Source organism: Osmerus eperlanus, chromosome 16 (genome assembly GCF_963692335.1).
Source record: "Osmerus eperlanus chromosome 16, fOsmEpe2.1, whole genome shotgun sequence".
NCBI lineage: Eukaryota > Metazoa > Chordata > Actinopteri > Osmeriformes > Osmeridae > Osmerus > Osmerus eperlanus.
This window is the reverse complement of record NC_085033.1, coordinates 14,596,606-14,623,641: the sequence shown is the minus strand read 5'-3', so window position 1 is coordinate 14,623,641 and position 27,036 is coordinate 14,596,606. Positions and strand designations below refer to the sequence as shown.

General features: G+C 50.9%; 2 protein-coding genes and 1 long non-coding RNA gene across 9 annotated transcripts; 2 read left to right on the top strand and 1 right to left on the bottom strand.

Annotated features, from left to right (window-relative positions):
- The first annotated feature begins 332 nt into the window (after positions 1-332).
- Positions 333-13,918, top strand: gpsm2 (G protein signaling modulator 2). 6 transcript variants are annotated; one of them, XM_062480549.1, is made up of 16 exons: positions 333-579; positions 1,020-1,058; positions 2,923-3,256; positions 7,094-7,315; positions 7,618-7,753; positions 8,447-8,586; positions 9,191-9,314; positions 9,441-9,556; positions 10,134-10,289; positions 10,400-10,508; positions 10,590-10,719; positions 11,002-11,081; positions 11,280-11,468; positions 11,695-11,851; positions 12,044-12,240; positions 12,460-13,918. In XM_062480549.1, exons 3-16 carry the CDS (start codon positions 3,192-3,194, stop codon positions 12,616-12,618), a joined length of 1,980 nt encoding a protein of 659 aa, XP_062336533.1. In that variant the 5' UTR covers positions 333-579; positions 1,020-1,058; positions 2,923-3,191; the 3' UTR covers positions 12,619-13,918. The 6 variants fall into 6 exon arrangements, with proteins under 6 accessions (XP_062336533.1, XP_062336536.1, XP_062336535.1 ...); XM_062480552.1 differs by lacking the exon at positions 2,923-3,256 and having other exon boundaries at positions 334-579; XM_062480551.1 differs by lacking the exons at positions 333-579; positions 1,020-1,058; positions 2,923-3,256 and adding an exon at positions 1,201-1,424.
- On the bottom strand, positions 13,711-24,905 carry LOC134035954 (WD repeat-containing protein 47-like). Of its 2 annotated transcripts, none has more exons than XM_062480548.1 (18): positions 24,739-24,905; positions 23,335-23,504; positions 22,383-22,466; positions 22,170-22,254; positions 21,605-21,736; positions 21,160-21,336; positions 20,435-20,937; positions 20,230-20,344; positions 19,968-20,152; positions 19,132-19,359; positions 18,899-18,968; positions 18,166-18,323; positions 17,563-17,732; positions 17,141-17,311; positions 16,879-17,010; positions 16,190-16,408; positions 15,680-15,803; positions 13,711-15,342 (listed from the first exon to the last, which is right to left on the bottom strand). In XM_062480548.1, the coding sequence occupies exons 2-18, from the start codon at positions 23,490-23,492 to the stop codon at positions 15,324-15,326; spliced, it is 2,730 nt and encodes a 909-aa protein (XP_062336532.1). In that variant the 5' UTR covers positions 23,493-23,504; positions 24,739-24,905; the 3' UTR covers positions 13,711-15,323. The 2 variants fall into 2 exon arrangements, with proteins under 2 accessions (XP_062336532.1, XP_062336531.1); XM_062480547.1 differs by lacking the exon at positions 13,711-15,342 and adding an exon at positions 15,405-15,579 and having other exon boundaries at positions 15,639-15,803.
- Positions 24,760-26,933, top strand: LOC134035957 (uncharacterized). Its single transcript, XR_009932373.1, has 5 exons — positions 24,760-25,160; positions 25,799-25,924; positions 26,062-26,127; positions 26,244-26,519; positions 26,838-26,933. It is a non-coding gene; the product is annotated as an uncharacterized LOC134035957 (long non-coding RNA).
- Positions 26,934-27,036: the final 103 nt, after the last annotated feature.

Here is a 27,036-nt window from a genome sequence, read left to right as displayed (position 1 = left end):
ATTAATACTGTGACACCACCCAACAGAGATTTCTGCTGAAATCCCGATAGAGACTGAAGGTCACGATGAGATCACCATTCCCAACTTCAAGATTTCTGCACCTCGGGAGCTCAGAATTAATTTCAAAAACTAACAATCGTTTAAGGTACCCGTGTGCCCGTCGGTGCCCCGGCATCTGTTGATTATGTTCAACAATGAAGAGGCGGGCCGCCCCTATTGGGTTTACCCTATCATGTGACAAGACGTTAGTTTTTATATAAAACAAGTTTACCTAAAGTTCAAAGACGTTAGTTGGGCGTGTCTATCTTTGAATGTACACGTCCGATTGGTTACTGGACGAACAACACAGTCCGCTGTCAAAAGGACATTTTCTCTCATCGAAGTTAGCAAAAAAGTTTAGACCGTCTCCCGTAAATGTTGCTTGATAAAGACAGATCGGTAAAAAGTCGCTGCATACATGTACGTACTTATGGAAATAATACACGTCTAGTACGCTATTTCGCCAACTAAAAATAAACCGTTTGCCGTCCGAAGAATCGAAGCGGAGTTGGATCCATTGTTCGAACTGGACCGTCTAACGTAAGTGGCCAGAAAACGTTAGCTGCTGCTGTTATTAGTACTAGTGTGTCAAATCAGTAGAATTAGGTAGGATTCCGTTTAGGTGTGTTTGTCAATTTGACTTAAGTTAGGTAAAATCTCACGTCATGTGTAAATAGTTCTGACCGTACTCAGTTGTCTCGTTAGCCAACTCTGTGGCTAGCTATCTGTTGATTACTCAGCCGTGTCCATACTCCTATTACTGTAAGAGAATTTGTTGGTTTCAGCTACCTCAACAATAATGTGAATGAACGCGAATGTGAGCTAATGACACACCCTCTCTCTCTCTCTCTCTCTCTCTCTCTCTCTCTCTCTCTCTCTCTCTCTCTCTCTCTCTCTCTCTCTCTCTCTCTCTCTCTCTCTCTCTCTCTCTCTCCATCTCTTCTCTCTCTCTCCATCTCTTCTCTTCTTGCTCTTACCAGGATACTCAGAATCCCAGTTCCTGCACTGAAGAACTACAGGTGCAGATCCAAAACCTCTTTTTTATTTCTGTGTATTTCAGCTTTTCGGATCCCCCTCATATGCATCAGTGGTGCTGCTTTGGTGTTTGTCTTGCTAATCAGATGTTGTGGTGTGTGTGTGTGTGTGTGGACATGAAGGGATTAGAGTTTCCTGGACCACCTCCAGATCACACCAGCCTAGCAGAGCAGATGAGGTCATGTTGAAAGGCCTCCTGGTTGTGATGATGGGGGCCAGCGCTCACCTCCTAGGCAGCTGTGTTTGAAAGGACTCTGCTATTGTTTGCATGGCTTTAATCAGCTTCTGACCACGACGCATCGCTCGTCCTTTTAAAACCCGCAGCTCAGGAACATGGACAGGGCTGCTTTGTGAGTCACACACACACACACGTACTGTACATACACACCCTCTTGGCACGCAAAACTGGAAAAGGCGGCCCTGCACACACACATACTCAATACTGAAAAAGGCTGTCCCTCCCACACACATACATGCACTCAATATAAAAAAAAAGCTACACACACTGGCAGACGTTGATTGCTAATTGTAAACACATGCAGGGCTGTGCGGGGCGCTGTGTGGTAGACTCCCCCGTCTCCAGGGTGGATTAGAGGCTTTATGTTCACCCGGCAGACACAACTCCAGGCAGACCTGAGGCAACAGCAACACCAAACTAGCTTCTTTTCAAAACCGTAAATAACAGCTATGCTAAAGGTTAATGGTTTCATCCCCTCGTGAACTAGGCCCAGTCAAAGACTGACTGTAAACCACCAGAAGTCTGATAAAAACATATTTTTTACAAGCTTTTTACAAGCTGTGTCACAGAGGGCTGCACAGAAGCCCCCAGATCAAAAGGACAAACTTTCCAGAGAGAGAGACATCGAAGAGGTGTAGTTCCAGTGTGTGATGGATGGATGGGTGGGTGGATGTGCTGTCCTTGGACTGCCCCTGCTTGCACAGGGTGAAGTAGATTAGCCCTCTGCTTGATTAAGTGATGACTTGCAGAGCTCCTGTTAATCTTGCTGAATGTCACCCGTATCTGTTTGGCGAAGTCTTAGCCAATTTAGTCAATACAGCAACTTGAAATGACCCCTGGTGTGTGTCTAACTTTCTACCATGAACTCATGGTATTCTGCTTGGTGTGGGGGAGATGGGGGGGGGGTCTTATCCATTCTGCTTGCTTATCACCAGCTTTTTCCTTCATGGAATTTTCACACAAACAAACACAGACACACACACTTTCAGCAGCTCTACTTTCTGTCAGACGCGGGTGACAGTCTCTGTGCCACCCTGGCCCCGTCCTGTTTCTCCCTGTGGGTGAATCGGCCCGACAGCGCTGTGATTGGTTCTCCTCTGGTCGTTCTAAGTGCTGCTGGCTCAACCCAGCTTGAGCTGGTATAGCGAGTCAGTGCTACTGACGACCTCTCTGGGCGGTGACGATCTGTCGGTGGCGTTCCCTGTCCTCCTCTGCACCTGCGCTCGTTCTGCTCTCGTTTTCACCGGGACGTCACCCTGCCTGTCCCTCACACACCTCCGCGCAGGTACAACACACACACGCTTGCTTGCCCCATGGCAGGTACACACACTCGCTCGCCCCTTTGCAGGTACAACACACACACGCTTGCTCGCCCCATGGCAGGTACACACAGGTGGAACACACGCTGACACACGCCCGTGTTCCTGAGGATTACTGAGTCATAGATTGACAGCTTGCTTGTGGTCGAATCCATCCGTCCCTTCATCCCCTCCCTCCCTCCCTCCCTCCCTCTCACGCCCGTGCACGCTGCTGCTTTGTGGTTGTGGTTGCCATGGCGTCGCGAAGCCAGAAGGAGGCTTGACGCGCGGCCTCCTGTGTTCTCTCTACAGAAGGCTGCTGAGGACAGGGGGCGACACCAAACACGAAACAAATGCACCCTGGCAGACTGACACCACACTCAAGCTCTGCCCGCCCGCCAGCCCTCCTCCTGGCCTGGTAGAACATCCAGATCTTACTGACCTCTGCTCACCTCTGCTCACCCAGATTCAGGAAGCTTGTCTGGGGGAGACTGAGTGTGCTGCCCTCATCTTGTTTCTGGATCCTAACTGCTTTTTTGGGATTTTTCAAACTGGGATTGTTCCACCTATTATGAGCTTCGATGGACGGGGGAGGTTCCTTGGTTAGCATGCGAGATGAGGACCAGTCCGTTCATGTCCTCTACAGGTAGGAACGATCTTCCACACCCTGCTCCTCCTCACCTCCTCTGGTCTGCACGCTGACGAATACTGCCAATCCTCTGTCTGGGGCCTGAAATGAGAATCTTTGTCGAGGCATCCTAAATTCTTTCCCTTGTGTCGGCTGATCGATGCATTTGAACAGGATTTAAACTAAGTTTAAACTAAAGCGTACTTCATTCTGAAGCGTAGCCGAGTATTCCTAATCCTGTCTTCACAGGCTGCTGTAAATGATCATCTTATGTCCTGTAAGCCTGTGTCAGTACAGGACTCGGGATGATATCACTGTTTCCAAGTTGCCTAAGTGGAGCTCCTGAGAGTCCTTCATGTTGCTGCTTGAATGATGTCATTCAGACGAGAGCTGAATGGAGCCCAGAGTGGGTGTATGACCAGGGAGGAGGACCGGGGCTGGAGCCCAGAGTGGGTGTATGACCAGGGAGGAGGACTGGGGCTGGAGCCCAGAGTGGGTGTATGACCAGGGAGGAGGACCGGGGCTGGAGAGCAGAACGTGTCAGATGGGTTTCATGAACAGAAGGGAAGGTTGTAGTCTCTGGTGTGTTCACTGCAGGTTCTACTGCAGGGTTCTGTTGTATTTTCTCCAGGGGTCCAGTGGGGAGCCGTTCTCTGTTGTTGACCGTTAGAACATGAATGGTTCCTGCTCTTTAGGGACAGTAAGTTTACCAGGCTAGAGTACAGAACTGTGGAGAACCAGAGAGGAGGGGAGATGGAGAGAGGAGGAGGAGATGGAGAACCAGGGAGGAGGGGAGATGGAGAAAGAAGGGAGAGGAGGGGAGATGGAGAGAGGAGATGATGGTAGGGTAGGATGGCTCATCCAGGCCCTACCAGAAGCTGCAGGCTGCAGTGTGTGTTGAGTGTTCAGGTGCGTGTGAAGCAGCTGGTGCTGTTGAGATGTCACTTCCTGTTCCCCTGATGTGTGTTGACTCAGGGCGGGTCATGCTGGCCTCCACACACTTCAGGCTGACACCCGTCTGTCTGCACCTGCAGACCAGGTACACGGATGCTGCAGGCGTGACTGGGGACACTCAAACAAACACGTTCACAAAACACACACACTCATGAACACACGCACACACACATAAACACACACACTCCAGCATTAATCAATATTTAACTGGCCCGCTCTGAAACCTTAATGAGTTATGGGCACGTTGAGCTTTGTTGAAGCCTCGTCAGACAACCCAGGCAGTGTGAATAGAGACACACCTGGCCAGGCTGTTCTGTCTGCCCACCTGCCCTCCCTCCCCCGCACCGTGCCGACAGGCTCTACGCTGTTTCTGGGGTGTTTCTGCGGTGTTCACACCGTTTCTGCAGTGTTTCGACAGTGTTCTATCAGTGTTTTTTACTGCATTCCAACCCACATGCACCCAGTTTGAGTTTGTTTGTTTTCAAAATCCCGTCCCTCAGACGTGGGCTCTTGAAGCTGGCAGGTCTGTTATCACAGCTGGGCCCACCCTGCTGAAGGCCCACCCCCCTAATCCCCATGGACTGTCCACAGGAGGGAGGGAGGAGGGGCAAGAATGGAGAGAGAGAGAGAGAAGCAGATAAGCTGAACAGTGCTCACGTCGGCAGTTCCCCCAACACCCCAAGGTCAGAGCTATCGCTGCGGCAACAGCGTGGAAATATGTCTGACCGGTGGCGTTAGCCACGCCTCTGCCTGATAGTGTCGTCATTGTGGAGACCCTCCCCTGTGGAGCGCTTGTTCCCGGTAGCGCGGGGGGGGGGGGGGGGGGGGGTGAGGGGGTGACAGCGTGGCAGGAGGACCTGCAGGTGGAGTTGTTTGCTCCGAGGAAGCGTGTGTAGATGCCTCTCTGCTGCGGCCCCTGCTGCGGCTGCAGGAGACGACCGGCTCGCAGGTAGGAGGAGGAGGAGGAGGTGGAGGTGGTGGAGGCTGGGTTAGGAGTTCTGGTGGAGGTCTGTAAACGGTAGACACCGTCAGCATGTTCTGGGTCTGTCACGGGGTCTCTGTGATGTCACAGGCTGGACTGTACACGCTGCATGTGGGAAACAGGAGGGCTTGTTTAGCTTTGATGCTTCTGCCTTCAATTCCAATCTTTTCTTCCAATATAAAGAGTGATTTCTGTGTGTGGTTGTGGTTCTAGGATAGTGGGCTGTGTGGTTGTGGTTCTAGGATAGTGGGCTGTGTGGTTGTGGTTCTAGATAAAGGGGTAGTGTGTTTCTGACTGAGAAAGTCAGCAGTGTAGCTAAACCTCACTGGGTGGGTTCTGGAGACGATCCGTTCTGTCCCAGTTCTGGGTTGTTCTTCGGCCAGCAGCAACAATTGAAGCCATGCGTGAATACAGCTAGCCTAATCCTAATCTGATTATCCAGACAGCCCTCAGCGCTACTACTTCTCTGAACCTGTTAGGGTTCGAAACAATATTTTCCGTCACCGACTGATTTGTTTGTAAAATCTGAAGGCTGTCCTTCATATTGACAGATTTAACATTTGAGGGCGATCTACCTTAACTTTCAGTGGCCTGATTCACACCCCTGAACAGTTGGTGGCTAATGTTAATGAGTTATTGTCTAGTCTTGTCTTTGATCTCACATGCATGATTGTTCAGGGTAGTCCTGTGTGGAGTGTTCAGGGAAGTTCTGTGGGTAGTGTTCAGGGTAGTCCTGTGTTCTGTGGGTAGTGTTCAGGGTAGTCCTGTGTTCTGTGGGTAGTGTTCAGGGTAGTTCTGTGTGGAGTGTTCAGGGTAGTTCTGTGGGTAGTGTTCAGGGTAGTCCTGTGTTCTGTGGGTAGTGTTCAGGGTAGTTCTGTGGGTAGTGTTCAGGGTAGTTCTGTGGGTAGTGTTCAGGGTAGTCCTGTGTTCTGTGGGTAGTGTTCAGGGTAGTCCTGTGTTCTGTGGGTAGTGTTCAGGGTAGTTCTGTGTGGAGTGTTCAGGGTAGTTCTGTGTTCTGTGGGTAGTGTTCAGGGTAGTTCTGTGTTCTGTGTGGAGTGCTCAGGGTAGTTCTGTGTTCTGTGTGGAGTGTTCAGGGTAGTTCTGTGTTCTGTGGAGTGAGGCGGAGCCGAGCCGGCACAGAGGAAGTGAGGCGGACCATAACAAACAAGGCCTGATAAAACCAAGACTATTGTTCCCCAGAGGTGGAAGGAAGCAGCTAAACAACATTCCTTGTTGACAGACCGAGAGTAGGGAGAGAGAGAGAAAAGAAGGAGAGTTGGAGGGGAAAGTTAACAGGGAGAGAGAGAGATGTTGGGTTTAGTCAGTGGGTTCCCTGGGTTCTCCTCAGCTTTACATATAGAGCAGTTAGCAGGGCCAGTGTGGGTTGTGTCTCATGCTAATGCTAGCTAGCTGCTGTGGAACTAGTAAACCAACTGGATATGGATAGGATTATGGGTTACTGAAGCCAGGGCTATTAACATACAACACTGAATATAACTGAAAACCATGTTTGAATGGAGTTGGAAAAGAAGTGGACTTTGAGTTTTGAAGACTTGAACTAGACACCCAGGTTGAATTTCTGTTCTGCTCTCTTCATTTCTTTATCTCATTCTGTTAGTTTCTCTCTCTCTCCCTCCGTCTTTCTCTTTCCCCCTCTTTCTCCCTCTCTTTCTGTCAGAAGCATGAGAAAGGGTAAGCTGAAGACTAAACAAGTTGAACAGTAAAGAAAAATTGTTGATGTGATCCTTGATAACAATGATTCCACTCAACTTGAAGACTCGCAGACTGGTTTGCTAGATAGACCACGTTTCCAAGAATCCTGTACGGATCCGGTTCAAGAACCTTGAAGATAATCTGGTGGAAAAGGGTTACGAGTCTCTCTCTGCCTCCCCCTCTCTCCCCTCCCCCTCTCCCTGCAGGATGGAGGCGTCCTGTCTGGAGCTGGCTCTGGAGGGGGAGCGGCTGTGTAAGGTGGGGGACTACCAGGCGGGCGTGTCCTTCTTCGAGGCGGCCATCCAGGTGGGCACAGAGGACCTGCAGGTGCTGAGCGCCATCTACAGCCAGCTGGGCAACGCATACTTCCACCTGCACAACTACACAAAGGCCCTGGAGTACCACCACCATGACCTGACCCTCACCAGGTACCACACACACACACACACACACACACACAGCCTGACCCTGACCAGGTACCACACACACACACACACACACACACACGCACACACACAGCCTGACCCTGACCAGGTACCACACACACACACACACACGCACACACACAGCCTGACCCTGACCAGGTACCACACACACACACACACACAGCCTGACCCTGACCAGGTACCACACACACACACACACACACACACACACACAGCCTGACCCTGACCAGGTACTACACACACACACACACACAACCTGAGTGAGTGTCCGTCTGCCCTCTCAGGACGATAGGAGATCTGCTGGGGGAGGCCAAGGCCAGCGGTAACCTTGGCAACACGCTGAAGGTGCTGGGGCGGTTTGAGGAGGCGGTGGTGTGCTGTCAGAGACACCTGGACATCGCCAGAGACCTGCACGACAAGGTGGGGGAGGGGCTATGACAGGGGGGAGAGAGGAGTACAGGGGGGGAGGGGCTATGACAGGGGGGAGAGAGGAGTACAGGGGGGGAGGGGCTATGACAGGGGGGAGAGAGGAGTACAGGGGGGGAGGGGCTATGACAGGGGGGAGAGAGGAGTACAGGGGGTGAGGGGCTATGACAGGGGGGAGAGAGGAGTACAGGGGGGGAGGGGCTATGACAGGGGGGAGAGAGGAGTACAGGGGGGGAGGGGCTATGACAGGGGGAGGGAGGAGTACAGGGGGGGAGGGGCTATGACAGGGGGAGGGAGGAGTACAGGGGGGGAGGGGCTATGACAGGGGGAGGGAGGAGTACAGGGGGGGAGGGGCTATGACAGGGGGGAGAGAGGAGTACAGGGGGGGAGGGGCTATGACAGGGGGAGGGAGGAGTACAGGGGGGGAGGGGCTATGACAGGGGGAGGGAGGAGTACAGGGGGGGAGGGGCTATGACAGGGGGAGGGAGGAGTACAGGGGGGGAGGGGCTATGACAGGGGGAGGGAGGAGTACAGGGGGGAGGGGTAGAGGGAGGGATTATGAATGAATGATGGATGTACAGATAATCATTGGATGGATGAATAAATCATTCACCCTCCTCCCCCCCCCTCCTCCTCCCCCCCCCCCTCCTCCCCCCCCCCCCTCCTCCCCCCCCCCCTCTCCCCCAGGTGGGCCAGGCGCGGGCGCTGTATAACTATGGCAACGTGTTCCACGCCAAGGGGAAGAGTATCTGCTGGAGCGGGGCGGAGCCTGGAGACTTCCCCGACGACGTCATGACCGCCCTCAGGAATGCTGCCGAATACTACGAGTGAGAGACCCTCAGAGAGAGAGAGAGAGACCCACAGAGAGAGAGAGACCCACAGAGAGAGACAGACAGACAGAGAGAGAGACCCTCAGAGAGAGAGAGAGACCCACAGAGAGAGAGAGACCCACAGAGAGAGACAGACAGACAGAGAGAGAGACCCTCAGAGAGAGAGAGAGACCCACAGAGAGAGAGAGACCCACAGAGAGAGACAGACAGACAGAGAGAGAGACCCTCAGAGAGAGAGAGAGACCCACAGAGAGAGAGAGACAGAGAGACCCTCAGAGAGACAGACAGAGAGAAAGACAGAGAGAGAGACCCTCAGAGAGACAGAGACAGAGAGACCCACAGAGAGAGAGAGAGACCCTCAGAGAGAGACAGAGAGAGACAGAGAGAGAGAGAGACTCTCAGACACACAGACAGAGAGAGACCTTTGGAGAGATAGAGAGAGAGAGAGACAGAGAGTGTGTGTATAACCTGTCTGTGTGTGTGTTTATAACCTGTCTGTGTTTGCAGGGCTAACCTGTCTGTTTGTGTGTGTTTATAACCTGTCTGTGTCCGCAGGGCTAACCTGTTTGTTTGTGTGTTTATAACCTGTCTGTGTCCGCAGGGCTAACCTGTCCATAGTGAAGGAGCTGGGAGACCGAGCCGCGCAGGGCAGAACCTACGGTAACCTGGGCAACACTCACTACTTGCTGGGAAACTTCCGGAAGGCAGTGGCCTCCCATGAACAGGTAGGATCCCTCCCCCGTCCCTGACCCCTGACCCTGAAACTGAGGCGAGACAAGTGAGACTGTTAATGAAGGCTAGGGCTGCTGGCTGTACTCTCTAGATAATGAACCGTGTGTGTGTCCTCCCAGCGCCTCCTGATCGCTAAGGAGTTTGGCGACCGCTCGGCAGAGAGGAGGGCCTACTGTAACCTTGGCAACGCCTACATCTTCCTGGGAGAGTTTGAGGTGGCGGCCGAGCACTACAAGTGAGTCCAGACCAGCCGTGTGTGTGTGTGTGTGTGTGTGTGTGTGTGGTTGAAGGGTGGGCAGAGATGGACTAAGTGCTTCAGTCAGCAGCTACTCTCAGACAAACACTACATCGCTCGTGTTGAGCTTCATTCACAAAGTCTATTACCCAGAAGCCTTAGCAGGTTGGCTCCTCCCACCACCTTTACTCATCGTCTCAGCTGCTGCCAACTGGTACAAGAAAATCATTAGTGCTCTCTGTGGGGGCCATTCTGAACAAGGATACAATAACAAGTAACCCTCCCTGCTGGAAATTGATTTTATTTATTTAAGTTGTTCTTTATTGTTCTGTGCTGTGTTGCCAGAATGCCGGAGGAAACAAAGTTGAATGGACAATAAAGTTTTCTTATCTTTCAAAAAGAGCTCGGACACAATCGTGAGAGAGCCCGTCGCTCAGATCTAAAGTGTTTAAACCAGACACCACACAAATCCTCCCTATGTTAGACTCCCTAGAGAAGGTTGCTATGCGACAGGATCCTAACGTGGTTGAGTTGCAGTTGTGTTGTGCTCCTAACGTGGTTGACCTGCGTTCCCCAGGAGGACCCTGCAGTTGGCCAGGCAGCTGAAGGACCGTGCAGTGGAGGCCCAGGCCTGCTACAGCCTGGGCAACACCTACACTCTGCTGCAGGACTATGAGAGAGCCATCGACTACCACCTCAAACACCTCATCATAGCCCAGGACCTGAACGACAGGTACACACACACACACACACACACACACCCTGCTGCAGGACTATGAGAGAGCCATCGACTACCACCTCATCATAGCCCAGGACCTCAGTGTGTGTGTGTGTGTGCTGCAGGATTGGTGAAGGCCGTGCGTGCTGGAGTCTGGGGAACGCCCACACAGCCCTGGGGAACCATGACCAGGCCATGCACTTCGCTGAGAAACATCTGGAGATCTCCAGAGAGGTACCATGTCCACTCCATATACAGCACTGGCCTGCACCCCTGGGTGGAGCAAAGCGTAACGTGTTTTCCTGTGTGTTTCAGACCGGAGACCGCAGCGGAGAGCTCACAGCTCGGATGAACGTGTCAGATCTTCAGATGGTCCTGGGGCTGAGTTATAGCACCAACAACTCCAACCTGTCTGAGAACAAGGAGATAGATTACAACATGCATGGTACGCACACACACCACACATGCACACACACAAACACACCACACATGCACGCACACACACACACACCCCACACACACACACCACACACTCTCTCCTTTTTATCTCCTGATTTTTCTGTTTCCATTTCTTAAGCTCTCTCTCTTTCATGGTCTCTTTCATGGTCTCTCTTTCATGGTCTCTCTTTCTCTTGTGATCTCCCACACTGTGTCTTACTTGACAGTGATCTAGTCAGGACGGTTGTGTACTTACAGCTGACTGTGTGTGTGTGTGTGTGTGGTGCAGGAGCTCGGCCCAGGATGGGCAGGAGACACAGCATGGAGAACCTGGAACTGATGAAGCTCACCCCTGACAACAAGATCAATGTAAGACCTGATAAACTACAATACCCAGACTACCCAACAAGGTCAATGTTAGACCCCTTAAACTACAATAGATCCTTCCTCAGATTTCACTCATATTGTGGATGATTGTGTGTGTGTGTATGCGTGTGTGTGTGTGTGTGTGTGTGTGTGTGTGTGTGTGCACATGGGTGTGTGTGTGTCCATGTGTGTGCCACACAGGGTCAGACGTGGACCAGTGACCCCCTGACCAAGCAGTCCAAGCCGTCGCTGGGGAAGAGCTCGTCCAAGCTGTTCTTCGTGAGCCGACTGCGGGGGAAGAAGCACAAGGCGGGGGGGTCCAACAAGGTGCTGCAGGACACGTCCAACACCCAGGACGCCAGCCTGCAGCCTACACAGGGCCCACACAAGGTAGGAGAGGGGGGAGAGAGGGAGGTGGAGATGGTGGAGGAGGAGGAACAGAGAAGAGAGGAGAGAGATGGAGGAGGAGAGAGATGGAGGAGGAGAGAGATGGAGGAGGAGAGAGATGGAAGAGGAGAGAGATGGAAGAGGAGAAGTGGAGGATCTGTTCTCATGTGTCTTGATCTTATTCTTGTATTCTCTCACGTGTGTGTGTGTGTGCGTGTGTGTGCTCCAGCGGGCCAGTCCTGACCTCCTGGGAGACGAGGGCTTCTTTGACCTGCTCAGTCGTTTCCAGAGCAACCGCATGGACGACCAGCGCTGCTCCGTCCAGGACAAGAGCCGCCTGTCATTCGCCTCCGAGCCGGACACGCCCCCTCCCGCCATCAGGAAATGTTAGTACACTCATACACACTCATAAACACTCATACACACTCACACACCACAAACACATACTAACACACATGTACACTAATACACTCACCCCATTCTTCATCACCAATATTATCCCCGCATTTCCTTTTCTACTTCCCCTTCCTCCCCTCCTCTCTCTCTCCTCCCCTCCCACCTCCTCCCCCCTCCTCCAGCTGTATCAGAGTCAGCGGCGGTCTCTAGCTTGGGCTCCGCCCCCCAGGCTCGGCGGTTAGAGGCGGCAGGGGGAGCGGGGGGCAGTCTGCCTGGCCTTCGGCTCACCCAGCAGTGCAGCCAGGCGGTCCTGAACCACCTCATGGCCAGCGACTCCGAGCCTGACGACGACTTCTTCGACATGCTCGTCAAGTGCCAGGTGCGTTACCGTGGTTATGGATTCGCGTGTGTTGGTGTCGATTAGAGGTAGGTAGTCAGGAGTAGAGTCAGAGTTGGAGGCAGAAGTAGTTGGTCAGTTAGAGGCCGAAGGAGACTACAGCATGGGTAGAGGCGAGGGTACTTGATTGATCCCAGGAGAAACTGCTTATTATTTTATATCATGTTTTCATCCCCTACCATATCTCCCTCCCTGCCCCAGGGCTCCCGTCTGGACGACCAGCGCTGCGCCCCCCCTCCCCCTCCCGCCCGCGGCCCCACTGTCCCAGACGAGGACTTCTTCAGCCTCATCATGCGCTCACAGGCCAAGCGCATGGACGAGCAGCGCGTCACCCTGCCCTCCAGGACCAGTGCCGACTGAACCCTGCCCAGGGACGGGCCTCCCAGGCGGGCACGAGGAGCGGGAAGGGGGGGGGGGGTCTCTCTGGAGGAAACTGTCCTGGAGGGAAGGTGTCTCCTCTCCAGTGGGGAGGAAGAGGAGACTCCACAGGGGGGTCTCTGTGGTTTATAATGGACTTTGATGTAGCTAATGGACCCATAAAAAGCACTGCCAGACTGTAGTCAAGGAAACCTCAGCGGAACTTTCCGGAACCCCACTGGAAGGTTCCGGAACTGCACAGGAGCACTCTGGAACCCGCGAGGGTGCTAATGGAAGGAACTTGCGGTTCTTCCGTGAGCTTTCGGTGGATTGAGAACGTTCTACTCTGCTAGAACTCTTTAAGCTGCACACACATCATGTAGCCTAGTTTCAGGGAACACCATTTGTTTTTTAAATGTTTTTATTCTTGTTTTTAAATAATTATGTACTCCGTATAATTTCACTATCACTACCCCCTACCAACCCAAATGTATCCTTAGATACCAGACTGCAGTAGGGATGGTGTTTATCTGACTTGTAATGATTCAGGTTGTGGTTGATGGTCAGGTGTGCTGTGGTCCACCTGGTCAGGTTTGGGGAAACATTCATGCTCTTACTAACCAGGGGTTAGACACAACACAGGTACAGCATCTCCATGGATTCAGGATCGTTTTTTTCTTTGTCAGCTGTGTATATGTTTGTCAGGTGTTAGATTGAGGAGTCCAGGGGTTGGGGCAGGAGTTTGTAATTTGGGTAAAAGAGTAATACAGAAATTGTATGAATTCGTCCATGTACAGTTCTGTTATGTTGTAGTTTATCTACAGTTTTGCTGTTTTCAAAATGAGACTGGAGGAATAAAACCTCAACTATTTAGTAGAGAAAGCCCTGGTTTGGTCGTTTGTGTGTACTATTGCGAATACTATTGAGGCTAATGCCGAACGCAAGAGATTGGGTTCAAATCTGGCTCAGGCCATTTTCGGCCCCTTTCTCCCCCCAAAAATAACACATCTGAAGTGAAAGGCTTTTATTTCAATACCACCGCGGCATCCACACCTCAACAAGCTCTATATTCATTAACGATAGTCACTTTTTAAAACTAGGTTTAGAAAAGCAAAATACAGGAGCCATTATAATATATATCAACAGAAAACCATTGACTGTACATACGTTAAAAATGAGCGATAAAATAAATACATCTATGTACGTTTTGGCCTTTTTAGTTTAAAAATTGAACACCTGTACAGACGTAACGGTTACAAAGTATTACAAACTCAAGCTTGTGTCTGGCGAAACGAAACCAAGAAAGAGTCAACGTAAAACATGAAAAAGAAACGATAAAACACAAACTATCCCAAATATAAATTCATAACAATATTCTGAAACAACGCCGTGCTTTTCTATAAGTTAATAGTGCGTTAGGGAGACGCCCCGTTAGTATGGCCAAACACTGCCATCTACTGTACGGAAAAATAAACCTGTAAAGTTGCATTGAACTTCTAAATAAAAACCTCAACGGTGAATGCTAAAAGTTCCTAACAGAACATAGCGGTGCCCAAAATAAAGACCTTTTATTGTTGAATAATTCCCTACCGTCTGTCGTAGATTGCAAGCCTTAGCATGACGCCATTACAGCTGCCCTAGCAAAACACTGATTTTACATTTTTAAATTAAACTCACTAGCAAATGTACACTTTTCCGTTGAGTATTTACACAGCAGGGATCGAGCGATGAACAGTAACATCGACATCTGAAACACCCACCAGACAGGTAGGTAGTAGCTAACTGATCAGTTCACTATTACATCTGGGTCCCAGCAATATCGGTTCACATCCTTATCTGTGCTTGACGGATCATGTCTGGCAGAACCAACGGGACAGGAAACTCCCAAACTCCACCCAGACACGCCAGGAGGAGACAGGAAGTGTTTCAGAAGCTTAGTGACCCAGATGTGTTTATCAAAGCCTTTATCATATAGCTGGCTGGAATTAACACACCGTGCTTAAGCAGAGTGGGGAATGTAGATCATATCTATTTAAGTAAAATTCCGGAACGTGATGAACACTCGAAGGAAGATTCCGGAATGTGATGAACACTCCTTAACCAAGCGGGTCGACACAGACCAGAGATCTGGTAAACAAAGGAGACCGTCTATAAACTCTGGTCACTTCCTGTTTAGCAGGATAGCTCCGACCTTTGACCTCCAGAGTGGAGAGAATGTGATGAACTCAAGGCACCATCATGAACTGTACACTGTGCTGAAGGTCTGGAACGACACCCACGGTCTGGACTCACTGCTGTTAAAACCACAGGACATCAAACACCAGTATAGCAGCTAGGTTGCATATGCAGTCACCTCCACAGTGACATCACTGGGGCTTCAGTCTGTTGGGGGAAGGAGATGAAGGGATGAAATCATTCAGTTAAAGGAGAGGACTGACAGGAGAGAATGAAGGGCGATCAGCGATGATACTTCAAAGCTGGAGGACTTGATGGGATGTTCAGAGTGTCCAGTCAGCAACATGGGGATGTGTGTCAGTCTGGGTCTGGCTGTCTGGGTAAACCCTAAGGGTTGTGTGTGTGTGTGTGTGTGTGCGGGCCTGTCTGTAAGGGCTTGTTTGTGCATGTGTTTGTGTTAGGGGCTGTGTGCGCTCATGTTAGAGGTTGTGTGTGTCAGGGGTTGTGTGTGTGTCAGGGGTTGTGTGTGTGTGTTAGGGGTTGTGTGTGTGTGTGTTAGGGGTTGTGTGTGTGTGTGCGTGTGTGGGTGTGCGTGCGCATGTTAGAGGTTGTGTGTGTGTGTGTTGTGTGTTAGGGGTTGTGTGTGTGTGTGTCAGGGGTTGTGTGTGTGTGTGTTAGGGGTTGTGTGTGTGTGTGTTAGGGGTTGTGTGTGTTAGGGGCTGTGTGTGCGCATGTTAGAGGTTGTGTGTGTTGTGTGTTAGGGGTTGTGTGTGTGTGTGTGTGTTAGGGGTTGTGTGTGTTAGGGGCTGTGTGTGCGCATGTTAGAGGTTGTGTGTGTTGTGTGTTAGGGGTTGTGTGTGTGTGTGTGTGTTAGGGGTTGTGTGTCCAGAGTGTGACGGTGCGGTCTGCGGAGGAGGACAGGAAGGACAGGTCATGTGGGTGCCACCGACACTGGATCACCTTGTCACCGTGCTCCCCGACCACGGTCACAGGAAGCTGCTTAGTCAGGTCTCCTGCACACACACACACACACACACACACACACACACACACACACACACACACACACACACACACACACACACACACACACACACACACACACACACACACACACACACACACACACACACACACACACACACACACACACACACACACACACAGGTTAGAAAACTAGCATATAAACGGCACACTACTACACAACCTAACATAATAACCAGACGTGTGTGTTTATCTGTGTGTGTATATATCTAGCTATCTATCTGGAGCAGCTGACCTGGAGGTTATATCTGGTCAGTCTAGTCTAGTATATATCTCTAGATGCAGGGCTACCCTGGAGGTTGGTCACCATGACCTTGGTGTCTAGTCTAGTATATATCTCTAGATGCAGGGCTACCCTGGAGGTTGGTCACCATGACCTTGGTGTCGTAGGAACCGGTGAGTAGGTAACGTGCCCCGGGGGAGAATCGAACCGAGCGCACGTCGCTGGTGTGGGGGCGGTAGGTCTGGACCATGCGCCCCCCTCTGATGTCATACAGCATGCAGCCGCTGTCCTCCTGCCCTGTCGCTAGGAGACGACCACTGGGGTCCACCGCTACCGAGGCAACCGGGCTGCCTGGAGACGGAGGGAGGGAGTAAGGGATGAGGAAGGATGGAAGGAGGGAGCGAGGGAGGATGGAAGGAGCGAGGGAGGATGGAAGGAGAGAGGGAGCGAGGGAGGATGGAAGGAGACAGGGAGCGAGGGAGGATGGAAGGAGAGAGGGAGCAAGGGAGGATGGAAGGAAAGAGGGAGCGAGGGAGGATGGAAGGAGAGAGGGAGCGAGGGAGGATGGAAGGAGAGAGGGAGCGAGGGAGGATGGAAGGAGAGAGGGAGCGAGGGAGGATGGAAGGGAAGGAGAGAGGGAGGAAAGGAGGATGGGAAAGAGGGAGAGATGGATTAGAGATATACAGACAGAACTAGCTTGTTAATGAAAAGTGTCCATGAATCTAGTGAGTACACATCCATACCTTATAATCCTAGTAGTGTCCTGTGCTAGTATACAGTATGTACTTGTAACCTGGTAACAGGTGCTCTGCAGTGCGTACCTGAGCCATGGAAGGCAGTCCCCACCACCCGCACACAGCTGGGCACACGCAGGTCCCAGAAACGAACCGTCTTATCCTGAGAGCCCGACGCTATCATCCAGCCCCCCCAGGTGTACAGAGACAGGATGTGACCTGGGGAGAAGTAGCACACCATGAAGCATCAACATTAGCACCTCATGTCATCCACACACACTCATCAGGTAATAGAGAGAAGAGGGAGTTAGTGAATGAGTAAGTGTGTGTGTGTATGCAACCAGCCCACCTGTGTGTCCGCTGAGTGCGTGCAGCCCCTGGCCTCTCTGACAGTCGGTGGTGTAGATGTTGCAGTCCCCCGCCCCGGCGCTCACCAGGATGGCCCCCCCGCTCTCCGGCCCCTCCAGGAAGGCCAGGTCCCTGACCGTGCCATCGTGCATGCTGAACTCTAGATCTGGACCTGGGGGGGGAGGGTGGGGGGGGAGGGAGGAGAAGGGAGAGAGAGAAAAGGAGAGAGAGAGAAGGAGGGAGAGAGAGAAGGAGGGAGAGAGAGAAGGAGGGAGAGAGAAGGAGGGAGAGAGAAGGGAGAGACAGAAGGAGAGAGAGAAAGAAATAGGAAAGGAGAAAGATGGAGGCAAGAAGAAGATGAAGATATATAAAAGGTATAGAGTGAGGATATGTAGTGTATATGTGTGAGGACGCGGGGCGTACCGGTGGCGTTGCAGGTGTCGGCGCTGAAGGGCAGGACCTTGACGTACTTGTCGTTGGAGCCGGTGGCGAGCAGCTGGCCACAGTGGCTCCAGGCCACACAGTAGATGGAGCCCTTGTGGTGCTTGTTCCTCTTGAAACACACCTCCGGAGACCTGGTCATACCTGAACCACTGGGGGGGAGGGGGGGAGGAGAGGAGGAGAGATTTAAGATGGAGAGAGTGTCCAAGGTGTGTGTACCAGGTGTCCAGGGTGTGTGTGTGTGTGTGTGTACCTGGTGCCCAGGGTGTGTGTGTGTGTGTGTGTACCTGGTGCCCAGGGTGTGTGTGTGTGTGTGTGTACCTGGTGCCCAGGGTGTGTGTGTGTGTGTGTGTAGCTGGTGCCCAGGGTGTGTGTGTGTGTGTGTGTACCTGGTGCCCAGGGTGTGTGTGTGTGTGTGTGTAGCTGGTGCCCAGGGTGTGTGTGTGTGTGTGTGTACCAGGTGCCCAGGGTGTGTGTGTGTGTGTGTGTACCAGGTGCCCAGGGTGTGTGTGTGTAGCTGGTGTCCAGGGTGTGTGTGTGTGTGTGTGTAGCTGGTGTCCAGGGTGTGTGTGTGTGTGTGTGTACCTGGTGTCCAGTGTCTCTGGGTAGGCACACACTCGTAGTGTTTTGGAGTTGGAGCCCACGGCGTACAGCCCCCCCGAGGGGTGGAAGGCCACCGCCCGCACCGCCTGCGTGTCCTCCAGGTTGTTCACACACACAAACAGGGCCTTGGGCTGGTCTCCCTGACACACACACACACAATACACACACGGACAGAGTCAGTGTTAGGTGGCTGAGCGGTTAGGGAATCGGAATTCTAATCAGAAGGTTGCCGGTTCGATTCCTGGTCGTGCAAATTGACGTTGTGTCCTTGGGCAAGGCACTTCACCCTACTTGCCTCGGGGGGAATGTCCCTGTACTTACTGTAAGTCGCTCTGGATAAGAGCGTCTGCTAAATGACTAAATGTAAATGGACAGCACACACACACACAATACACACACGGACAGCACACACACACAGACAGATTTAGCATAATTAACGGTATAATTTGGTGTGATCTGATCTCTCCATGTATTCTGTGCCAGCAGAATGTCAGTATGACATGTCAGTATTACTCAGTCTACAGTGTAATCTCCTGGATTACACCTCACACTTCATCAGAGGGCATAATCTGGGATTCCCACGTGACATCACAGCTCCCTCAGGATTCATCCGCAAACAGAGCGAAGAATGACGGCTCTCATCTGAAACACCCTCGACTAGCAGGTGCTAGTGTGCGTGTGTGTGTGTGTGTGTGTGTGTACCATGCGTCCTCACCTCTTTACTCCGGGTTAAGGAGCCTGGAGAGTCTGGTAGTCCTCGCTGGCCACCCTTGTCTTTCTGTCCGCTGTCAACACACACACACACACACACACAAATCAGTCCTTATTCATGCATGCATCCATTGCTTCAAAATCCTAATTCACATCAGAAAATAAACTCATTTAAGATTCCCCCAAACCCCCCCTGGCCACCTGCTCCCCCCCCCCCCCCCCCCCCCTCCCCCTCACCTCTGGGATATGATGGGGGACTCGTCTGGGAGGGTCACCCCCCGGCCCCCCGGTCTGTGTTGCTGCGGGGTGCTGCTCCCCCCCCCTCCCCCGCCCCCTCCCCCGCCCTGCTCCGGGACCAGGCTGGCGGGCTCCAGGGAGTCTCCGTTGCACTGCTGGCTTAGAGACGCCACCTCCTCCCCCAGACTCTCCATGCCCACGTTCAGCTCCTCCAGCTTCTGGATGGACCTGACACACACACACACACACAGGTTAATAAACACCAGGGAGGAGCTGAGGACACTAATGATGTGATTCAAATGGAACTGGGTCCTCTGGAGGGGAGGAGGGGGAGGGGAGGAGGTAGCAGAGGGCGTTGTGGGGCTGTGGAGGGGGAGGGGTGATGTAGCAGTGTTGCAGGAGGAGGTGAGAGGCTCTTTGTCCTGCTGACAGACTGAGGTCCAGGAGAGAGAGGAGCAGCTTGATGAGGACATAGGACAGAGGGAGAGAGAGAGACAGAGATGGAGACCCAGAGAGAGAGAGAAAGAGAGAGGAGGAGCTGTCCCAGATGGTACAGCACGCCCCAGGTGGGCTGGGCTGAGAGAGGGGGGCTTGGGTGAGGGGATCTGAATGTGTGTGGTGGGGGGAAGGGCAAAGGGCTCTAAAGGGGTCTGGGTTCTGGAGGGGGGGGGTCTCTGGGGACCCCTCACTGTCAGCCCCCCTCCCTCAGCCCCCCTCCCTCCTCCAGTGTCTCCAGGCTGGGCCCCCAGCTAGCTACTGCTCTGCTCACACACACACACACACACACACACACACTAGCTGCTCAAACGATAGTGTGTGTCGTGTGTGTCCCGTACTTGTTGAGGAACTTCTCGGTGAGGCTGTGCTGCATGTCGGGGGCCCCTGGGCCCCCCTGCTGGACGCCCCCCTCCAGCAGCATCTGCTGGTACAGCTGTCTGTGCTGCTGCTTGGTCTCCAGGTGCTGCTGCACACGCAGGCGCTGCCGGTAGAACTCCTCGAACCGCTCGGTCGAGTCACGCAGCTGGGGAACACACACACTATGTATATGTGTGTGTGTTTATATGTATATGCATGTGTATGTACGTGTGTGTGTGTTACCTCATTACTGTCTCCAGGACCAGGTGCGGGGGCGTCCTCTCCCGGGGCCGAGGCAGGCCGCAGGTTCTGAGGTCCTGACCCCATCATCTTATCTACCGGGGTTTCTGTCCTGGAGCTGCACACACACACACACACACATTATAGATCTGTCTCTCCCTCCCCACCTCCTCTCCCCTCCATCCCCAGATGGTTCCCTCCTCCTCACCTGTCAGGAGACTCCTCGAAGATGGAGCTCTCCATCACCAGGCTCCTGCTCAGGTTCTGCCCCCCTGCCCCAGGGTACTGGAAGTTAGCGAAGGACTGGGACATGGGGGAGACGCCCCCCCTGCCCCCGGCCGCGTCCCCCCCCGGACCCCTCTTCTCCGGGCCCGTGAGGCCGCAGGAGAGGCCGTCCAGCGCGGGGTTGAGGGAGCGAGACATGTAGGTGTCTGCAGACTGGGGCCGGCGCAGGGGCGAGGAGGGGTAGGGAGACAGCTTGCTGATGAGGGGGGTCAGGAGGTCGGAGTAGCCGGCCTTCAGGGGCTTGGCCAGCCGGTCCACGTGGATGTTGAGCTGCTTCTGCTCGAAGGCGCAGGAGAACACGCCGGAAGACAGGTTCTGCATCCAGGAGAGCAGGGACAGGTCCAGGTCGTCACAGCCGTTCCCACACAGCATGTCCACCCCCAGGAGGACCTCGCCCTCCGTGATCTCCTCGCCCGTCGCCTTGCTCTGGGGGGGGGGGGGGACTGTTAGCACCTCAGTAGGTTTATTCCTTCATCTTTCCATCTTTTATCTATTCATCCATCCCTTTTTTAATCTGTAATCCATCCACCATCCATCCATCGTGTTGTGAACTTTCTAACATGTCAGTTTCATATTCGGAGACACACCGAGATCCCCAGAAGGTAATCATCAGTGTCCTACCCCTGATCCCGTGACCCCTGACCCCACCTGGCAGAACTCCACGCAGCACTCGTACAGCACGCCCTTCAGCATCAGCTGGAACAGCCGGTTGCTGCTGGCCCTGAAGCCCGCCTCGCTCAGCTTCCTGTCGGCCGGGATGAACTCTGCCACCATGGAGCACGCCTCCTCGAAGCACTGCACCCTGGCCGTGCTCGGGTTCCAGTCCTGGAACACAGTCACACTTAGAACCCTGGAACACTGTCACACTTAGAACGCTGGAACACTGTCACACTTAGAACCCTGGAACACTGTCACACTTAGAACCCTGGAACACTGTCACACTTAGAACCCTGGAACACAGTCACACTTAGAACCCTGGAACACTGTCACACTTAGAACCCTGGAACACTGTCACACTTAGAACCCTGGAACACTGTCACACTTAGAACCCTGTGTATCTGTGTGTGTGTGTCTCTGTGTGTGGGAGACGTGCCTTGAACTCGGCGTGGTTGGTGAGGCGGGGCAGGGTGAGGAGCAGACACAGCTTGCTGTAGTCGTCTTTACAGGGACAGAACTCCTCCAGAGCATGAAGACACTTCACAGCCTCCTGCATGGTGAACTCCAGCTGGGAGAGAGAGGATGCAGATTAGGCGGCACCTAACTGATTCTAATCATACATACTCATTTACTTAAAAGAGATCAACAATGATAATACAAGACTCAGACAGAAAGATGCATACTTCAGTAATACTGGATCCGTCCTAGCCTAAACTCAGGATCTATTTTTAACATCGATACAGAACCCTCCCTGTTGATGTGTCATCTTGCTCTCCAAGACAACGCTTCTAAATGTCAACATGACAAGACTTCCTGTTTAACGTCCAATCAGATGAGGGATTTAGGAGTCAGACATATGAGAAGGACACAATCTGAGGGTAACAGGCACAGCTGGTCAGGGAAACCATGACGCACAGACACACACACACAGACACATACACGCACAGACACACACACACAGACACAGACACACAGACACACACACACACACACAGACTTACATGCTGAGGCTCATCCTCTGCAGACATGGCGTTGTTCACACAGAGCGCTTCCAGAAACTTCTGCTTCAGAACGATGTAGCGAAACCTACAAACACAACGAACAATAACTACAACAGCCCAGAACAATAACTACAACAGCCCAGCCCAACAGAATAACCCCAAAACACAGCATCAGATCCCCCTCCCCCTGTGTACATAAACATAACCACACACCTTTTCCCGTCAAACTTGTCCATGCACTCCAGGGGCTGGATGAACTGCAGCACCTCATCCCACTGGCCGTCCAACACCAACTGTCTGTCCAGAGACAACACACACACACACTCACTCAGCAGGGGTCCCAACACACTGGGTTATCAACACACACACACTCACCAGGGATCCTAACACACTGGGTTATCAACACACACACACACACTCACTCAGCAGGGATCCTAACACACTGGGTTATCAACACACACACACACTCAGCAGGGGTCCCAACACACTGGGTTATCAACACACACACACTCACCAGGGATCCTAACACACTGGGTTATCAACACACACACACACACACACAAAAGGCTCTAACACATTTGGTTATCAAGAGGATATATGCAGGTACACGTGCACACACAAACACTACACACACACTCAACAGTGCTACAGAACAAGCAGAGGCCTCAGTCTGAAGGGTTGGTGAGGCCCCCTGCTAATTGTTGACGGTCTTTGTTAGCGGTTCTCCAGCAGTAAAAGAGGGCAGACAAGAACAGGAGATGAATAGGCCCTGTGCTAACAAAAGGCCCTGTCCCACAATGCAGTTCAGACCACAGCTTCATCTGAATACTAAAGTAGTCTTGGTACAACACACAGACAGACACACAGACAGACAGGACAGGGAGGCCTTGCATTACCTTCATAACATTCAAGAAAAACGTGTCGCTTTCATTAGGGAATACGTTTCATTATAAATGTCTCACACACTCTGCCCCCCCAACACACACACTTTATTAAGAAAATTATATTTAACGGCTGCATCCTCAGTTATAAAAACAAAAAAAATGGCTGTCCCACCCATATCTGAAAACAAACACACACCTCTGGCACTGATTCAAAAAGGGGTCAGATAACCGACTGAAACATAAACGTAAACAATAACAACGCCAGGCCAGCCGGGGCCTACCTGAGGAAGAGCATGTCGTCAGAGTACAGGCCGTTGATTACTCCGCTCTCCTTCTCCAGCGCCAGCATGCTGATGTGCAGCTTCCTGGAGTTCAGGAAGTCCAGGATCACCTTGATGATCTCCACCTCCTTCACGTTGATGATCTCCTCCGCTGTCATGGCGACGATGGGCTGCAAGCAAAGGATTCAAGTCAGATGTCTTTGCAACGTCACTGAGGGCATTGAACTGTAGAACTGTGTCTAAAGATAAACCCTCAAACAACACAACAACAACATTAACAAACTGTCAGTAACAGTGACTCATATGGAAATAAGATACGGCTACATTTCAATGTGTAGCTAACAATGTTTTAAGTGTGTTCTTCATTTCAGCAAACGGCTGTTGTTTTAGGAATGTTTTTATTTAAAGCCCAGTTCATCATATTACCGTCAGGTCTGTTTTGATGTCTCTCTCTCTCTCTGTGTACTGCATGCTGTTCAATGAACCGTTCATGAAGAGTGACCACACTAAAGTCCAATCCTGACAATCCTGTATGGCCCTGCATGGACTATTCATCCATTAATCCTATTAACAAACTTTACTTTCACTGGGTACAGAACCTTTTTGTCAGGGTGTTAAATCCCTCTGTAAACAAGCCATACCGAGCACCTAACTCCAGATGCAGACGTAAACACGCCAATAATGCCCCGAGAGCGATTTCATTATTCCTGCTCTGTACAAGATAATTAACAATCTACATTCAGGGACTGTACGATGTCTGCAGTTTATAGATAATCCAATTACATAAAACGGTGCTTTCAATTATGTAATAATAACACTCAATCAGAAGAATCAGATGGTCGACATGAGTTTCTGGTTTACCATAACGTTACGCTCTTTATAATGCATTCATTCATGCATCCACACCGGAGACAATGACTGGATATCGAACTGATCGGCATCTTTAGTTTATCAGCGTGTAATCTATCTATGAGATACAAATATTGTAGCTCGGTAGCTGTACTGGGTCTGGGTGGGGTTCAGATTCAACACGCAGCTAGCTGCTAACAAGACAGCTAATAAACACAAGCTTTCGAGTATCCACAACATAAGAGGATTAGCCACTAGCTGGCTAGTTAGATAACGGGCAAGTAGGCTACATTTGCAAGCGAGATTATGCACATCTTTAAAAAATTCGAGTACTAGATAACATAGCGACTAGCGTGATGAAGTCTGTCACGTCTAGAGAACCGACCCAAATAGTCATGACAGATTGAACACAAGGAATTGGCTTTTCAGGCCAGGCATGGGAGACATGCATCATCCGCTAGCTGGCTAGCGGGCGGGGTGGGTGGGAGATCCAGAAAGGGTTCCCTTTCCACGCAATTGCTTGCTATTACAAACGAACAAAAAAAAATTGCTCACCTGTCTAAAAATGCATGAGCTGAATATATGCTGCTCAAATATGCCTCTGTGGTGTTGACAGACGCTGTCACGACGTTGCAGTTGGGCTTTGTCAATATCCACTATACTCCACCTTGCTTGTCTTGTCGCGGCTTGCTCGATCTTTCCGCTGCTACCCAGCCCCTGGTTGTCAAGCAAGCGGACTGCCTCGTTCTACCAATCACAGCTGAGATGTCAGTTTTGCCCCAGGGCAAAGTAAAAGGTCGCGTTCATTTAGGCTACTTTAAAACCACCCTTCTCATTTTAGCTCCTCTCCTTTTTGTAGAATTCTCAAATCTGATCTAAATCGTAACAGGATTAGGAATTTCAACAATTCTACCTCATGCATCTTTCCAGCAATATTTTCCTCTTCAATCCCCCTATTTTCGCCACTTTTTCTTCAAGTAAGTAAATTAGATAGATTAGAACTTTATTAGATATGCCGAGCTACTTCAATCAATCCTGCCTGATGATTGAGGACAGTTTTAATTTGTAACTATCTGTAGGCGTACTAACTTAAATATATTTGTATAAACTTTTATTTCCCCTATAGTGTTAATTTTGGTTAATTTAATTTATATTGATACATGTATATTCTTAATTAAACTTTTTTTTTTCTCTGTGTATCTTGTAAATTCCATTGTATTTGACATTGTTGAAATTGTTAAAGAAAAAAAAAAACATCTGGTGTCCGTGAAAAGGAATGCCCTGAATGTAAAAAATACAGTGTGCTACGAGTTGGTTTTGTGGTTATGTGATGCTGATTTACGACAATTGAATTAGCAATTAATATCATGGCTGCGACAAGCAATAGGCCTTGGTTGTCTTGGACCTACAACGCTATCTCGCATGAATAGAATGAATGGAATCTAATCAGGCGCGCACGAATGCCGATTGTTTAAAATTAAACAAAAAAAACACGGGTCCGCGAATCGAGAGTGAATTTCTCAAATCATGGTAAGATTCTGTTTCCATTAAATTGTGATGGGGTTTTAAAGTTCCAACTAAAGCCACACACTTTTGCACCGTTTCTGTAATTCAGGAGTCAAAATACCGGAGTGAACCCGGTATGAAAAAGATGAAATGGACAGTTGATGACTGCATATTTGCCTGCATTAGAGTCCATACTGCATACAGGCCCAGCTGCATGACAAAAGTTCAGACAGTTGTAAGTGTTGACATCAAAAAGTTATGACAATAGACATATAACTGTCTGCTACACTATAAAGATTATAGGCCTATCCTCAATGTTGACGAAACGGCAACAAACGTCCAATGCAAAAAATGTCTATACTGTTTTTTTAGCACATATCTCCTGAACCTGAATCTAAGGCTGAGGGCTGGACCACGAGGAAGCCATTGCCAGATAAAGTACATTATCCGTTTTAACGTCCACGGCCACAGGCAAAATTCACGTGTATAAAAAAAACTTGTAATCTTGTGACATAACATTGTGAAACTAGCCTAAGTGTCACCTTCTGTCTCAGTACCACACATCCAGACCCGAGGCGGAGATGACCCCGGTTGTCCCCATCCACCTGATACAGTCTGGGTCCAGCAACTCATCAGACGGAGACGATGATAATGGCGATGGTGAAGATGTCAGGAAAGCGCACAGCAAGTGGCGGAGGGAAAGAGAGTCTGGCAGCGGGGAGCAGGGGGGGAATGTCGATATCAACGTCGGTAGGGTCCAGGAGGAGTTTCTAAATCGGATTCACAATCTTCGGAATAACCTGATAGACATGAAGGTGACACCTGTTTCAGTGAGTGTGAAAACGTCTTTGGAAGCACGAAACCATCAACAGGATCATATTTGTATTTTATTACAGGATTACCTATACCCGGCTCTCACAATAGTTTTCTGTATAAACATGTAAATATAGGGTAATTTAGGCCCATAACCTGTTGATGCTCTACAGTCGTTCTTGTTGACATCATTGGCCTGCACTTTCACAGGAAGAATCTTACTCGTTTGTAACGGAGTACTAGTCTATGGTTGGTTTGTTGATGAGACGGTTTAATGAGTGGTGTTAAAGAATGAATGATTCACATGTGTACGTTTATGTTTAAATCACTCAAAGGATGACCAGCCTGGAGATGGAAACTGATGTTGGATCATCAAAGTGAAATAAATCATGGACCATTAAGTCGACAACGGCTCCACATCTAATTCACATACAATATGTTTTGTAAGAAATAAATAATCTTTATTTCATTTAACTTGCTCGTTGAAATAAATTGATAACATTTGTCTTAATGCGTGTATGAAAACATTTGACG

Bases quoted from the DNA above. Each gene is read 5' to 3' on its own strand.
- gpsm2 (XM_062480549.1), top strand. From the start codon at position 3,192: ATGGACGGGGGAGGTTCCTTGGTTAGCATGCGAGATGAGGACCAGTCC. The intron at 9,315-9,440 runs GTAGGATCCCTC...GTGTCCTCCCAG, and splicing joins CAGTGGCCTCCCATGAACAG to CGCCTCCTGATCGCTAAGGA. The intron at 10,720-11,001 runs GTACGCACACAC...TGTGTGGTGCAG, and splicing joins GATAGATTACAACATGCATG to GAGCTCGGCCCAGGATGGGC.
- LOC134035954 (XM_062480548.1), bottom strand. From the start codon at position 23,492: ATGACAGCGGAGGAGATCATCAACGTGAAGGAGGTGGAGATCATCAAG. The intron at 21,737-22,169 runs GTAAGTCTGTGT...TCTCTCTCCCAG, and splicing joins CAGAGGATGAGCCTCAGCAT to CTGGAGTTCACCATGCAGGA. The intron at 20,938-21,159 runs GTGGGGTCAGGG...CCCCCCCCCCAG, and splicing joins GCTGCGTGGAGTTCTGCCAG to AGCAAGGCGACGGGCGAGGA.